Here is a 14,006-nt window from a genome sequence, read left to right as displayed (position 1 = left end):
AAAATTACCGACGATTACGTTACTTCCTAATGCGAAATTTGAGCGCAGCAAATAAGCTGTTTCACCTTTTCGATAGATTGAGGCAAAGAAATCGAGCAACACTTGTATGCGCTATCACAGAATTTTTTTTTTTTTCACACGTATTCGCAATTTCGGCTCGGGCGGTGCACATATACAGATCCGCTGCCACCGATCTGGCTCTCTGATTGCCACCGCACAGGGATTGCATTGGAGGAGGAGCGAAGAAAGGAATTAAGTTCGAGCCGGCGCTTTGACAACCGGAGACTCGCAGGAAGAGGGGGGAGGGGGGCGGCGTGTACACCCAGCGGCAAACGATGGAGGCAGAAGCGCGCGCAGCAAGCGGACAACACGATAAAGGGAGGAGGGAAGAGATAGCAGCGACTGACTGATGCCGCTGACGCCGATAGCGCTGGGGGGATGAAAGGGGGGCGGAGCTGGTTACGAGGCCGACGCCGACGACGACGCGAAACCCAGGAACGGACGCCAAAGAGCTGCGATCTAAAAGAACAAAAGGATCTATCCTCCTCCGGATAGATCGCTTAGCTCGGCTGAGGCCTATGACTGGAGAAGACTCCAAGCTAGAAACTTCGCCTCCCCGCTCTGGAGGAGCTGGACAGGAGGTGACACGAGGGAGGATGCGGAGGTGTGCGAGTTCTGCGGGCATACCGCTACACTCGAACACATACTATGGAGATGCCCCAGTGCCCCAGGATATGGCAGAATCAATAATGCAGAGGAATGGGAGACCATACTCAGAAGTGCCGACCTTAGCATTCAACGATACGCTACCCGCCTGGCAGCAGAAGCTGCGCGACTATACCGTTGCTAGTCTTCCAGCTGCGACGCTGCCCCTCCCCGGACGCCTGCGTGCGGACCCGGAGGGGCACGGGTCTTCTTCTGGCGGAAATAAAGTTTCTTCACTCACTCACTCACTGTCATTACACGCCCACTACCCTCACCTGCGTGACTACTGCGCCGCTCGATGGCGCCACTTCTATCGTGGACGGGATTTCCGGGCTGGGTGAACTGCCAGGACGAGAACAAAACGTTCATTTCGTAGTGTCCTTAGTTCAGGGCCAGTTGTGTAAATTAATATTGGGCTGCTACCCAAATGACTTCATAGAAGTTCTTTAAAAAAAAATGCGGTAGACACTTAAGGCTACTTACGTGCTGTTTTTTCACATTAATCATCATCATCATGATTATGAAGATTAATGCGAAAAAAGGCTGACTAAAAGGGTTCAACTTAAGGACAACGCAGAGAGCTACGGAAAGAAAAATGATAGGTGTAACGCTAGGAGACCGGAAGCGGGAAGAGTGGGTGAGGGAACAAATGTGGGTTAATGACGCCCTAGTCGAAATCAAGAGGAAGAAGTGGGCATGAGCACGGCAATGCGAAGACAAGATAACCATTGGTCCTTAAGGGCAACGGAGTGAATACCAAGAGAAGGAAAGCGTAGTAGGGGGCGGCAGAAAGTTAGGTGGGCGGATGAGATTGAGAAGTTTGCGGGGAAACGGTGGCCGCAGCTGGCAAAGGACAGGGATAATTGGAGATACATGGGAGAGGCCTTTGCCCTGCAGTTGGCGTAGTCAGGCTGATGATGATGATGATGCGTGTGACGTGTTCGGCTGCGGCAATGGTATACTACTATAATGTAGTGGTCAGCGAAGCTGATATATTCGCGCCGCCGGAATGGAAGTTGATGAAGACGACGGTACCCAAACCGAGCACGAGAGACTGGCAGTTCAGAGCGTAGTGCTGTGCGGCGCTGATGTCACCATCACCATCATCATCACCACCATCACCATCATCATCATCATTATCAGCCTGACTAAGCCCACTGAAGGGCAAAGCCATTTCTCGCCAATTTACCTTCTCCTTTGCCAGTTGCGGCCCTAATGAAGTGGCGAGCAAAGCTGATTTGTTCGCGCCGGCCTCACTGGGTTCAAAACTCACTTATACTTGTATTACATTATATTTCAGAAATTGTACATTTCTTTCTTTCGTGATGATGTAGTGACTGCCGGTGAGGTTATGAGGTCGCGTGGATTTTTGGACCGTCTGGCATTAATACTCTGCACTGTTTAATGAGTGCCCTCTTGAGCTGACACTATGGTGCTGTGAAAATTACCATCGACCCTAGAGGAACATGCCGCTCGCGAAGGGCTACGAATGGAAGACGAACGCGCACAGCCCGAGACAGTTGTTTAGCGCTCCTGAATGCATTCTAGTTATGTTTGTAGTACACCCCACCTTGCTCCGCAGAGGCTTGTGGAGCAGGCTCTCGCTCCGTGCATGGTTCTCTCTCGTGCTCAAGCAGTAGCCGAGTGGTTTATGGCATGCGCAGTGCTAGCCCATAATCGGACGCTCGACCAACGAGACGATCTCGGCCGCTGCGATTGCGCAAAAATCCGTTTCCGCTGCCGTGCAGCTCAACCGACAGCGTGAGTGGCTAGCAATTCTTTTATCTCAGCCTTTTTTTCAACAATATGGGCAGGGTGTGCCCTGGAAGCGCCAACGTCACTTGGAGAGACGATCTGCTGCGCGTCTTCGCAGTGGTACAATGCAACCACATGCGGCCTCTAGTAATTCCAGTAAAATAAATTCCTTTTTATACTCATGGCCATTTGTGCATGTCTAGTTGACGTCTCGCAGTAACATATGTGCGAGCATGTGGTTCGGTACGGGGCTCGCCTTGTTCCTCTTTCTGACCTCAGGCGGGTGCGACTGCTGTTCATCGAGAGCTAGAAGCGACGTTACCGTTCCGTCCGGTGGATGATTGCTCTGCTTGCCACCGTGGTCTGCAGTCTGACGTTTTGCGATGTCAGAACCACGTAGGAGAGCTGGGCGAAGGAGTTGTGGATCCCGAGAGCCGCTAACTTCTCGTTCGAGGTGGTGACGGGGAGACCCTGCGCCGTTTTGTGTGCGCCTCTGATGATAGCCTTGACTTGCTCCTGGTCTCGTGTGTTTAGCGTGAGTCGATACACAGGGTGTGATTTTTGTTTAATATTTTGGGCACCCTGCCTTGCCTCCTATGAAAAGTAAAACACATTCCTTCCTTCCCCAGCTCAGCACCACTTTTAATCACACCACACAATCTGTTTGACACACTTTCAGGCACAACGCATGTACTGTGAAGATGAAAACTATACCTGCATACTACTGCATAATGAGAACTACTTGCCTTGATAGGCGTTACCAAGAGGGGATTCTTGCCGTGAAAACGCCGCCACACCCGCAAATAAATGGCGTTTTTCCTCGTAAAGGGATTCGATTCAGTTACTATAGTGCACTCCATATATATACGATGCAACGCTTCCTTCGCAGAAATAACGTAGAAGAAGGATGACTATCGCGAATCTGCACCTAACACAGCGTTCAGTCTAAAATATGAAAAAAGTTACTTTTTGCACGTGTGAAAGCAGGCAGTTGCACAACCGTCACATTTTCAAACCTGCTGCTTGACATGAGCCTTCGACCAGAAAGAGCTATTCATGCAGCAGGCAGAGAGCAGCAGGCATTCCTTCTGCCGGCGTCGGTGACACCGATGCTCCCATTTGACATACACTTCCGAAAAAAAAAAAACTCTTTCTAGGGGCATTCTTCATTTTTGCCTCAAGCCAGTCTTTCTATAGGGCGCACATGCAGCCGTATTAGAGCGAGACGCATGTCACATTCAACAAGATATACAAAATGCACCGGGTATGAAATAATTACGCATTGGTTCTTAAGGAATCACGTTCACAAGTGGCGTATGCAGTAAAATAAAGTTTGTCGCATCAAATGTGCGCTAAACAGAGCTACACTATGTACAACGGCGTTTGAATACAAGTTCAATAATGTACGCGACACATCCAGTCGAGCGCACGCATCTCAGCCAGCACGCTCGATATCGTTCAGCCTCTGGCCTTCGGTCTCGGGCAGTAGAAAGGCCAGCGCAGCGATGAGCACCGCTAGGGCGGTAGCCGCCACCAGATGCGCGTGCTTCCGGCGCATGAGAGCCACGAAGGGGTCGTTGAACTGGACCAGGAGGAAGACGAGCAGCCAGCGTGTGGCCCAGGCGATCGGGGCCCCCATGTGACGAAGCCACCCGGGTCCAGAGCAGAGCTCGGCCGTGAACAGCGCCGGAACGTGGCAGAGGCCGACCGAGTAGCTGAGCACCACCAGGTTAACCGAGTACACGGAGCTCCAGTTCAGCTCTCCTTCGTCAGGTGCCATCGACCACTCGCTGTGGGGCCGGACAGGACGCAGAGGTATAGGCCACAGCGGCAAGAATGACAGGTGCAGGTTTAACAATGGCATGCTAAGTGCCACCACGGTGGCTCAGTGGTTATGGCTCTCGGCTGCTGACCCGAAAGACGCGGGTTCGGTCCCGGCCACGGCGATCGAATTTTAATGGAGGCGAAATTGTAGAGGCCCGTCTACTGTGCGATGCCAGTCCACGTTAAAGAAACCCAAGTGGTCGAAATTTGCGGACCCCTTCACTACGGCGTCCCTCAAAGCTTGAGTTTATTTGGGACGTTAAATTTCCCTAAAAAAAACAAGCGTGGTAAGGCAGCGAATATACAGAGCATGTCAATTTAATCAATAGCCTTTTTTTTTTCTTGGAGTGAATTGCTACACTAGCTACAGAACCATGCTTTAATGTTTGATTATCTGGCCACGGAGGCGCTTCGTTTAAGAAGAGCTTGCAATATCCCCTAAGGCAGCGCATATACAGAGCGTGTCAATTTAATCGATAGTTTTTTTTTTCTTGGAGTGAATTGCTACACTAGCTACAGAACCATGCTTTAATGTTTGATTATCTGGCCACGGAGGCGCTTCGTTTAAGAGCTTGCAATATCCCCTAAACAGTTAGAAATCATGTTTTCTTTAACTCCCGGTTAATTTGATGTAGTCATTGAGTGTTGGATAAAATGGCGCACCCTGTACAAGAAGTTACATGAGCTCAGATTGATTGATACATCGAGATGTCTACATTCAGTGATCTAACGTACAAGATGCATATTACGCGCTTAACTTTGCGGGAAGAACACAGAAGGAAGGAAGGACAGTGACAGCACGAAACGCGAACTGACAACTGTTAACCGAATAACGAAGGTTTTTCATTTGTATACACCCACCCTCTAAGACATACAAATTGTCGGAACCATAAATCTGACGTTACTGAGACTGATTTTTCGCTAAAGAGCTCGGGAAAATGAATAATTATTTCATGTTTACTGTGACCAGTACAAAGAGATGGTTCTGTTTGTACTGAGTGGCCATTTTCGCCACTTCATAACTGTGAGTTTCAAAAACACAAGAGAGCAGAGAGAGGGAGAACCACATACTTCACTTGCAACTGTTCGTTTCCAGGAAACGAACAGAAGCAGGTTTTTGCTTCACATAACTGTGATAGTTACATGTAGGATTTTCTTGTAATTAAGAATTGTTGATTCACCTGGTGGGTAAGGAAAATGTTTTGCACGTTAGACTAATTCATAAACATTCATGCGAACTATAGGCGTGGGCATTCTCGAAGGATTCTGCTATCTGGGCCCGTTATCCAGATACATCAGATAGTGGGTGCACTTGCGGATGGTGGGAACTGCTACGATGCAGTCATCGCTGCCCTTCCTTGACTTTGTAAGAGGGTGGGAAGTCCTGCAGATTTCACTTAAATCTTTTTTTTCTGTCCTTCGCTGGCGTAAATATTGCCCGCTCGTCGCATAAGGACAAAAAAGCAGCTTGGAGTCATGTCCTCGTAATCGCTAGGCTAGATTACACCACCAATGGACCTCATGTTCTGAGATGGTAGCTACTTTGTTATCGAAAGCTTCCACGGGACCATTCGTATTGTATTGAGACTAACTTCTGTACTGTATAAGTCTCCCCCTTCACTTTCTTCTTCGAAGACGACCTGGATAGCCTGCATTCCATCTTCTTTTCCCTGGATATCATGCACGCAACTTTCGCTACACGTATCTATAGATGTAGTGTACGCTTATAAGGACACAAGGAGTAATTGTTGCTGGCCCAGGTCTAGCTGAAATGAAGAGCGCACGCGTGATTATAACCGTACAATTGCGCACATTGCGTACATCCGCGTAAGTAGGAGGGTACATTATCCGTCATTCAGGTGGGATTGAAAGGATGTATGGGCGGTCAAAGATGACCGGACACAGGATGGAGTGAACATGTGGACGTGAAACGGATGCATAAAAGAACAGCCAATGTATTTGTTTTCCCGCTTGCCTCATGGCGAGATGCTCGAAAGGAGGGAAGGCGCAGAAGCAGAAGACTTCCAGCACCACAGACACGACCAGGAGCTCCCGGCGCCCCGTGACGCGAGTCAGGGAGCCGAAGAACGCGACGAAAGACACGTGCATGGCCGTCGTGATCAGGGCGGCCCACGGTCCCCGCATGTTCTTCACCAAGAACGCCATGGTCTGGAGGGCTCGGCAGAAGAACAGCTGAGCACAAGTGGCCCCTTGCAGCACTTGGAGAAGCACGCAGGTGGTCAGCCGTCTGTAGACCAGCATGAGGAGGAGGAGGAGGAAAAAATTGGCAGTGGCTTAGCTCTGCTATGGCAGGGCATACGTAGCGTGAGGTGAGGGCGAAGTGTACACATCTCGGTGGACACCTGAACCAGAGGAAAGGCGCATAACTGCCCTCTTGGAAAAGTGGACACCTCAACCATGCTTTAAGCTGAGTGGCGGTAGTGACAAGTGTGCGCTGCATGCGTCGGCATCGACAACGTTGTGCCAGAAACTCGGCGCTGAAGCCATATGCCGTAGGCGTTCACTGTGTTCATTGGCGTTGGCGTTGTCAACGTCTTACACTCCGATCATTTTAAGGAAAGGAACGCGAGGGCGCGCTGTGAGGCACGCCAGCGCAGCGCCGCGTGACGTCACACCTCCTCGCGCTTGTGCAGCACGGCTCTCCAGGAGTCACGCGAAACTGGTCAACCTCGGCCAGTGTAGCTCACGCAACAAAAATTTGGAGGACGCTTAAGCTTCGCCTTTAAGAGTGGAACGGCAATGCGTGTTTCAGCGCTGCCTTGGAGTCCACGGAACGCCATCGCCCGTTCGGAGCGGCTCCTTGCCCGTTAGACAAATCGAAAATTGTTTTTTTGGGGAAAGCAAATGGCACATAAACAGTCTCACTTAACTCGGTGGACACCCGAAACGCGCATGAACCGCGCGTTTTTTTTTTTAAGGTTTTTTTATGCAGCCGCCGATGACAGGTCACCGGTTGCCCCGATTATAGGTTGCGATGTTAGTGCACGTTAAAGATCCCTAGGTGGTCGATATTATTCGGGGAGGTGGTGACGAATCGCGGCTTCGACCGCTTATCTGTTTTTTCAGCCAGCGTCCGCTCCGGCGGACGCGGTTGTTGCTGCGACGCGCGTCTTTTCTGTCACTCTTTCATCTTATCTTTAAACTCTCCTCTATCTGCACGTGGCAGCGGTGGTGGCTCGGCACGAGCCAGTTGGCAGGCCCGTGCAATTTCCTTTTCATCCTTCTCTCAGTCGCAGTCAGTCGCAACAAATTATTCCGGAAACCTCCACTATGGCACCTCTTTCTCTCTTTCTTCTTTCATTCCCACCTTCCTCCCTTCCCTTACGGCGCGGTTCAGGTGTCCGCCGAATTATGTGAGACAGATACTGCGCCATTTATTTTCCTCAAAAACCAATTTATCAATTTACCGGTTCGAATCCCTGCCACGACCTAGGCTCTAGCTTAACTAGTGAGCTTATGCTGCACAAAACGCTGAATCGTACGACACTATTCGGAATATTCTGCGGCAGTTTCCACGCAGCCCTCGATTATTTCCGACACGAGGTGCCGACTGCGACTATAACGCCGACAGTTTTTTGATCGAACGAGCTGTAAACGCTGTCGCGTAAAATTTAGTACAAGCGCTAAGGTCGAGTAAAAAAATTGCTGGCTGTTTAGCATTGCTAATATTGAACGGAATATTGGAGCGAAAGCTCCAATATATATATTGAGCGAGATATTGAGCGGAATATTGAGCGAAAGCAGGTTTTAGCAGGTGGACAGCAACGCCACGCGCATGAAAGCGAGATTCTGATCCAGGGAGCCAGTTGAGCGCCTTTCTCTATAAAACGTTGACAACGCCAACGCCAATGAACATAATGAATTCCGGCGGCCCACTTGTTTCGTTTGGTGTTTGAAGAAAGGAAATGGCCAGCAACTGCTTCACTTCTGGGTGGGTGGTCATACGGGATACGGACCCCGCACACCGTTACCTTATATGGGCCCCTGCTCATTAGGGGTTGGCAGGAAACGAGGCAGCAGACGCCGCCGCCCGCGCGCTCTCTCACCGGGCTGTTTTCTCCTCCCCATCCGATCAGGAACCCGATTTTAATCCGGTCTATGCAATCAAAGAGGTTACAGCATATTATCAAAATTGTCATCGCCTTTACCCTAGCCCATGTAAAGGCCTGAAGAAGGCGGATGAGCGGCTCGTTCTCCGCCTTCTTACCAGTATATTTCTGTGCCCGGCAGCGCTAAAACATTTTGACCCCTCCTTTAGCGGCACCTGCCCGCACTGTAGTGCGGTGTCTTCGGACGCCTATCACACGGTGTGGGCCTGCCCCTCCAACCCGGCCATTCCCCCCATCCCCAACCCAACCCGGGAGGACTGGGAGGCGACCCTGCTCGGCTGCCACGACTTACAAGCCCAACAAGCCTTAGTCGGGCGCGCCCAGACGGCGGCCACCGCCACTGGGGTCCAATACTAGGGACCTCCACCTAGTGTTTCTGAGGATCGTTCCCTTACGGGCTGATCCCAACATACCTCCTGTCCCTTCTAAATAAATGTTTTCATCACCACCAGCACCACCGCGCTTTGAGGGAAGAAAAAATGGCGGGAGTGAAAGAGGAAAGTCAAGCCCTCCAGGAAGAAGGGGGAGGGTAAGGAAAATAAGGAGAGGCAATGGCAGCGTTACATGAATTCAGAATGTGTTCTGCACCTGCCCTGATGAAGAGCACGTGACAGGCTGTCGGTTCTCACACCTCTCAGCGTACTCGCCAAAGCGGTCTTCTGCCGCTTCACTCAATCCAACAAGATGGGACCGACGTTCAGTCGACAAGGTCTGCTTGGTTAAGTTCCTTCAGACCCACCTGCTGGCGCCATAGACCACGCATGGTATGTACCTAGCTTTCTTCCTATCTTCCCCGTTTTGACCATTCAGGAGGGCTTTAAAAATGCAAACTGTGGGGTTTAACGTCCCGAAGCGACACATGGGCTATGAGGGACGCCGTAGTAGAAGACCAGATTAATTTCGAACACATGGGGTTCTTAAGTGCATGTTAACATCGCACACTATACGAGCGCTTTTGTACTTCGTCTGCATCTAAGTACGACCGCCGTGTCACGAGCGCTCTTAGCGCCACTCGCAGTGAGCAGTCACCAGGCCATCTATTTCTGTAACCTGCCGCAAGTCATGGACGTGAGTACAAACGCCTAATCCACCCGCAACTGTGTTTCAGTAGTTAGAGTGCTCGGATACTGAGCCCGAGTTTGCGGTTTCCGTACCCGGCCGCGTTCTGATGGAGGCGAAACGCAAGAAACTCGTGTGCTGTGCGATATCATCATTATCAGCCTAACTGCGCCACTGCAGGGCAAAGGCCTGCTACGCTTGCATCCTCTTGGAATCCACTCCCTTAGGGACCGCTAGGGACCACCAGCTATTTTGCCTTCGCATTACATGCCCTGCCCAAGCTCATTTCTTCCTCTTGATTGAGCTAGTTGGTTTACGGAAGCCGACATGGTAACAGCGCTAAATAGACACGTACACAGAAAGATGTGACATGACACACAATAGCTTGTGTTCTGTCGCGCTAGTTGCCATGTTGGCCTTCGCGGTCAGTCTCCACGGAACTAATGGTTCACACTCAGAAAAAAACCGGCCCAGGGGGGAGTAAAGACAACTTTAGTCCTAAAAAGTGCTCTTTAGTCCCTAAATTTGCACACGACACACTCCTTGCCAAAAATGCGCGCCGTGCGCAAACTCAACGGGCTAACTGCCGAGAAAGAGACTAACGGGAGGCGAATCGCAGCACAGCAGCACGCGAAAATTGCGCGAGAAGACCCTGACTGCAATAGTACTCGATTTTTGAAGCGCATGGATGTCGTCTAAGGCCAGTGAGGGCACTGCCGCTGCCTGTGACGAGGCGGATACCCTTTTCCGTGAGAAATAGGCTTCGTGCCACCGAAACGGCTGGCAGCTGTGCAAGTGCATAAACAATTACTACGAACTTCAATACGTGTCAAATGTGAGTTGTAAAAGTTACGGTTGAGCAAGTACACGTAGTTTCATACCGTTGCCGTTGTTTACGAGCTTATGTGATCCTGTGTAAGTATCGGCGACACTTAGCAGTCAATTCCCTGTCACCGCTCTCCGCCGGTAACAAAAAACGAAGTGAACCATCGCCTTGTACCTTTGTTTTCAACAGGCTTTAATGTGCAGCTGCCAATTGCAAGGAAGAAGACCACCTTATACGCAAAAAAAGAAACAAAAAGAAAACCCCATGTTGTGGTTGTGAAGTACCGGCCGTAATGTATACACAGTTCAGCACTTCTTTTTTGGCCAAAATGTGATTTAGACCGTTGTGCGCGCGCATTAAAGCTTACCGCAGGTTTTTTCAAAAGCATATGACACCAAAACCACCACACTGTGATAACAATTTGCGCTGTACAGACAGACCGTGTGTGTGTTTCGCATACAAGGCTTTTATTTTCTACCGTGGACTGTCCTCTGTGGTGGCGTAGTCATATCCGCGCTCTGCTCATAATCCAAAGGTTGTCGGTTCGAATCCTGGTGTTTTCATGTATGTTTATTTCTGTTTCCTTTATCGTTGTTATATGTGTGAAGTTCTGTCGGAAACTATCCCGCTGTAAATTAGGCTGGAAATGACGCGTCGTTTGCATTTTTTCATTAAATGTCTGCTCCCGGGGACTAACGGTTGCACCCTTTCGAAGGGGACCAACAGTTACACCCTTTGCAGTTAGTCCCGAAAAGGACGATTGCCAGTGGCAGGTCAGTTAGTCCCCAAAAAGACTAACCTCTCGCCCCCTATTCGCCCCTTTTTTCTAAGAGTGTTGGTCTCCGAGGAACTAGCGGAAGTGAACAAACACTCCGTCCTCAAGTGAGTAGTCCATGTGACGCTGAGTTGTTCGTTTAGGGTCCACATATGCCTTCCGCCTGCCAGATAGTCAGCGGCTGCTGCTAACAAGCGAGCGTATATAGAATTGAAATGACTAGCCTTGTTTGCCCCCTGGTGGGCACCGTTTCCTTGATGTCCAGCTGCTGGCGTCTGGCCGGCTTCAGCTCCGGCGGCACGTGGAAGCCGTAGAGGCGCGCGGCGGCCGTGTCTACCTCCTCAAGGCGGCCCCGCGCCAGGAGCCAGCGCGGGCACTCGACCAGGACACGCTGCGCTCCCAGCAGAGGCAGAGGTGCCAGAGCCCACACCGCCGCTTGCACACGCCATGAGGCGCCGGTCAGAGCGTAACTCGCCAGGATGCCCCCGCTGGTGGCCACCTGGTGGCACAACGAGGAAACAGTTGCTGGAAACTTCAAGAAGACTGGCAAAGCGTAGACTTGACTTTTGTATGAATCGGATTAGTTTTAGGTCAGTTCACGTTCAAAAACCGCAGGTGGTCGAAATTTTCAGGGCCCTTAACTGCGGCGTCCCTCATAGCCTGAGTCGCTTTGGGACGTTAAACCCCCATAAACTGCAGTTTCAAGGGAACGCAGTCTTAACGGCACTGGTTAGCGCACTCAGCTACTGAGCCGGAGTAACGGGGTTCGAATCCGGGAACGCTTCAGTTGAGGCGAAACGCAAAAGGTGTTTGTTCGCAATTTGATACCGGTGCACGTTAAAGCTTTGCGCTCCCAGCAGGTGCGTGGTTTTCTAATGGCGCTAGAAATTGCCCAAATTTTTGAGCCACAGCCGCAATGCAAATAGCGTTTTCTAAATTTTAAAAACTCATATGGCTATCACTAACGGGCGGCTACAAGTCGCTAATTGCAAACGCGCACCTATCTAACGCGTCAAAGTTACCTATTCGAATTTAGTTGTTCACTGTAATAGCTAATATGATTCGCCTGCTTTTTAATGACCGCAAGCACTTGTATTGCTATGCCGCAGAAGGCTTCTCTTTACCTCAAAAACCCTCAGTTTATGAATTGGTGGCGGGCCTCCCTGAAACATCTGACATAGGGAACGTTCCCGAAGCAATTAGCGCTTCAAAAGCGGCCGTAATGGAGGACTTCGTATTAATTCCTGTTATCTGGAGTTCTTCCACCGACCTTGCCCAGCACACGGACGCTTCTGTTTACCGCTTCCGTCGAAATGCGACCGCTTCTCACGGGATTCGAACCCATGACCTCGAATTCAGCGGCCAGTAAGCTAACGCGGTGGACCTCAACTGTGCTGGTCAGCTTAGAGATGCCTTTGTTCCGACGTAGGCATTGCGTTGGATGCGAACCTCGGCGAGACTCACGAACAAGGCCCTCTTCTCGGGAGGTGCCACCTCGGCTACGTAGAGGCTGGCGCCAATGGTGGTCAAGCCGAGCCACAAGCCGCATGCCGCCCTGGCCGCGACCAGGACGCCAGTGTTGTCAGACATGGCGAGCGCAAGCCACGAGGCAGCCAGCAGCAGGAGGCACAGCAGCAGCGTCCTCCGATTTCCCAGGAACCACAGCGGCAACCCTGTGCAAGAGGAGAGCCTGTCCTTCGGTCTGCATAGTGTTTTAATGCCAGAAAGCACTGTACCACTGAATGTTTGTTTTCAACGGCCATATTAGGCTGCCGAGCAGGAATACGCGTGTTAAAAGCCCGGCCAAGGCGACCGCGTTTCGGAGGAGGCGAAACGCAAAGAGATGGAGCCGTGTGATGCCAGGAAAAAAAAAACAGGTAGGGTTTTAACGTACTTAAACAGAGTAGACGTGAAAAAGCGTAGGATCTTCGCCTCTTTTTTCAGGGATCTGCAGATGCACGCAACCACATTTCTTGCTCTTCATCGCTCTCTCTCCACTCGGCGGCAGCTGGCGTGACGCCCTCCTCCCGTTGGCTGCAGCTGGTGCGACGCTCCTCCGAACTAACCCCAGCTAACCCGGCACACAACCCCTGCTAACCACAAAACCCCAGCTAACCCCAATCACACAAGACTAGATTCTTGTTCGGGGTTGGTATGTCTGGACTAGTGATTTCACACTTAAACATCGGCGTAAATGAAGCTGGAATGAAGATGACCGTTCAGCTTGCACCTACCTGACAGAAGCGCGCCAGCGGAAGCCCCTAGCAGCAGCACGCTGGCGATCCAGCGGTTTTCAGGTGGCTTTTTAGCCACGGTGTACCAGGACTCACGCTCGATGTAAGGCATGGCCGCCGAAGCGAAGCCCAGCGTGGTGCCTGCGGCGCAGGAGCAGAGGCAGGCGACCAGCATGGCGCGCACGTGGTGTCCCCGGGCACCGTGGCTGTCGGTGTCGGTTGCCGGAGAGCCTCCCCAGGGCTGCAGCCGCAAACCTCGCAGGTATTCCATGGCCGGATTGGGGGGCGATACCTCTTCTGCTGGTCCGGTGCCGGCGGCCACTGGCACCTTGGGTGCTGCCTTGAACGGGACGGCGGATGCAGCCTTGGATGTCACTGAGGAAGACGCCTTGGACGACCCCGAGGAAGATGCCTTGGACGCCGTCTCGGTCGCTATGGCGGATACCGCGGCTGACGTGGTTGCACTAGGTTGGCTAAGAAAAAAAAACACGGTTAGCTTTGATTACTATGTGTGAACGCCAGCTCATCCGCGCCGACGGAGATCCTTCGCAGGAGGGTAAGCAACCCGAACTTTGAGTCAGAGCAACCCGAGCCGCCCGTGTGAGGAGAGAGTGATGTGAGGAGAGGATGAGGAGGACGAGCGCTCGCGCGGCGCGTGAAGAACAACAGACTCAGGTGTCGGACACGAAAGAAGCAAG

General features: G+C 51.4%; 1 protein-coding gene across 1 annotated transcript; it reads right to left on the bottom strand.

The window, feature by feature from the left end:
* Positions 1–3,095: 3,095 nt before the first annotated feature.
* Positions 3,096–13,776, bottom strand: LOC149339260 (solute carrier family 2, facilitated glucose transporter member 8-like). The gene is made up of 5 exons (XM_089550442.1): positions 13,309–13,776; positions 12,539–12,747; positions 11,299–11,573; positions 6,260–6,532; positions 3,096–4,250 (listed from the first exon to the last, which is right to left on the bottom strand). Exons 1-5 carry the CDS (start codon positions 13,577–13,579, stop codon positions 3,896–3,898), a joined length of 1,383 nt encoding a protein of 460 aa, XP_089406568.1. The 5' UTR covers positions 13,580–13,776; the 3' UTR covers positions 3,096–3,895.
* Positions 13,777–14,006: the final 230 nt, after the last annotated feature.

This window comes from Amblyomma mixtum, chromosome 6, assembly GCF_055824585.1.
Source record: "Amblyomma mixtum isolate Tamu chromosome 6, ASM5582458v1, whole genome shotgun sequence".
NCBI lineage: Eukaryota > Metazoa > Arthropoda > Arachnida > Ixodida > Ixodidae > Amblyomma > Amblyomma mixtum.
This window is presented reverse-complemented; position numbering and strand designations above follow the sequence as displayed.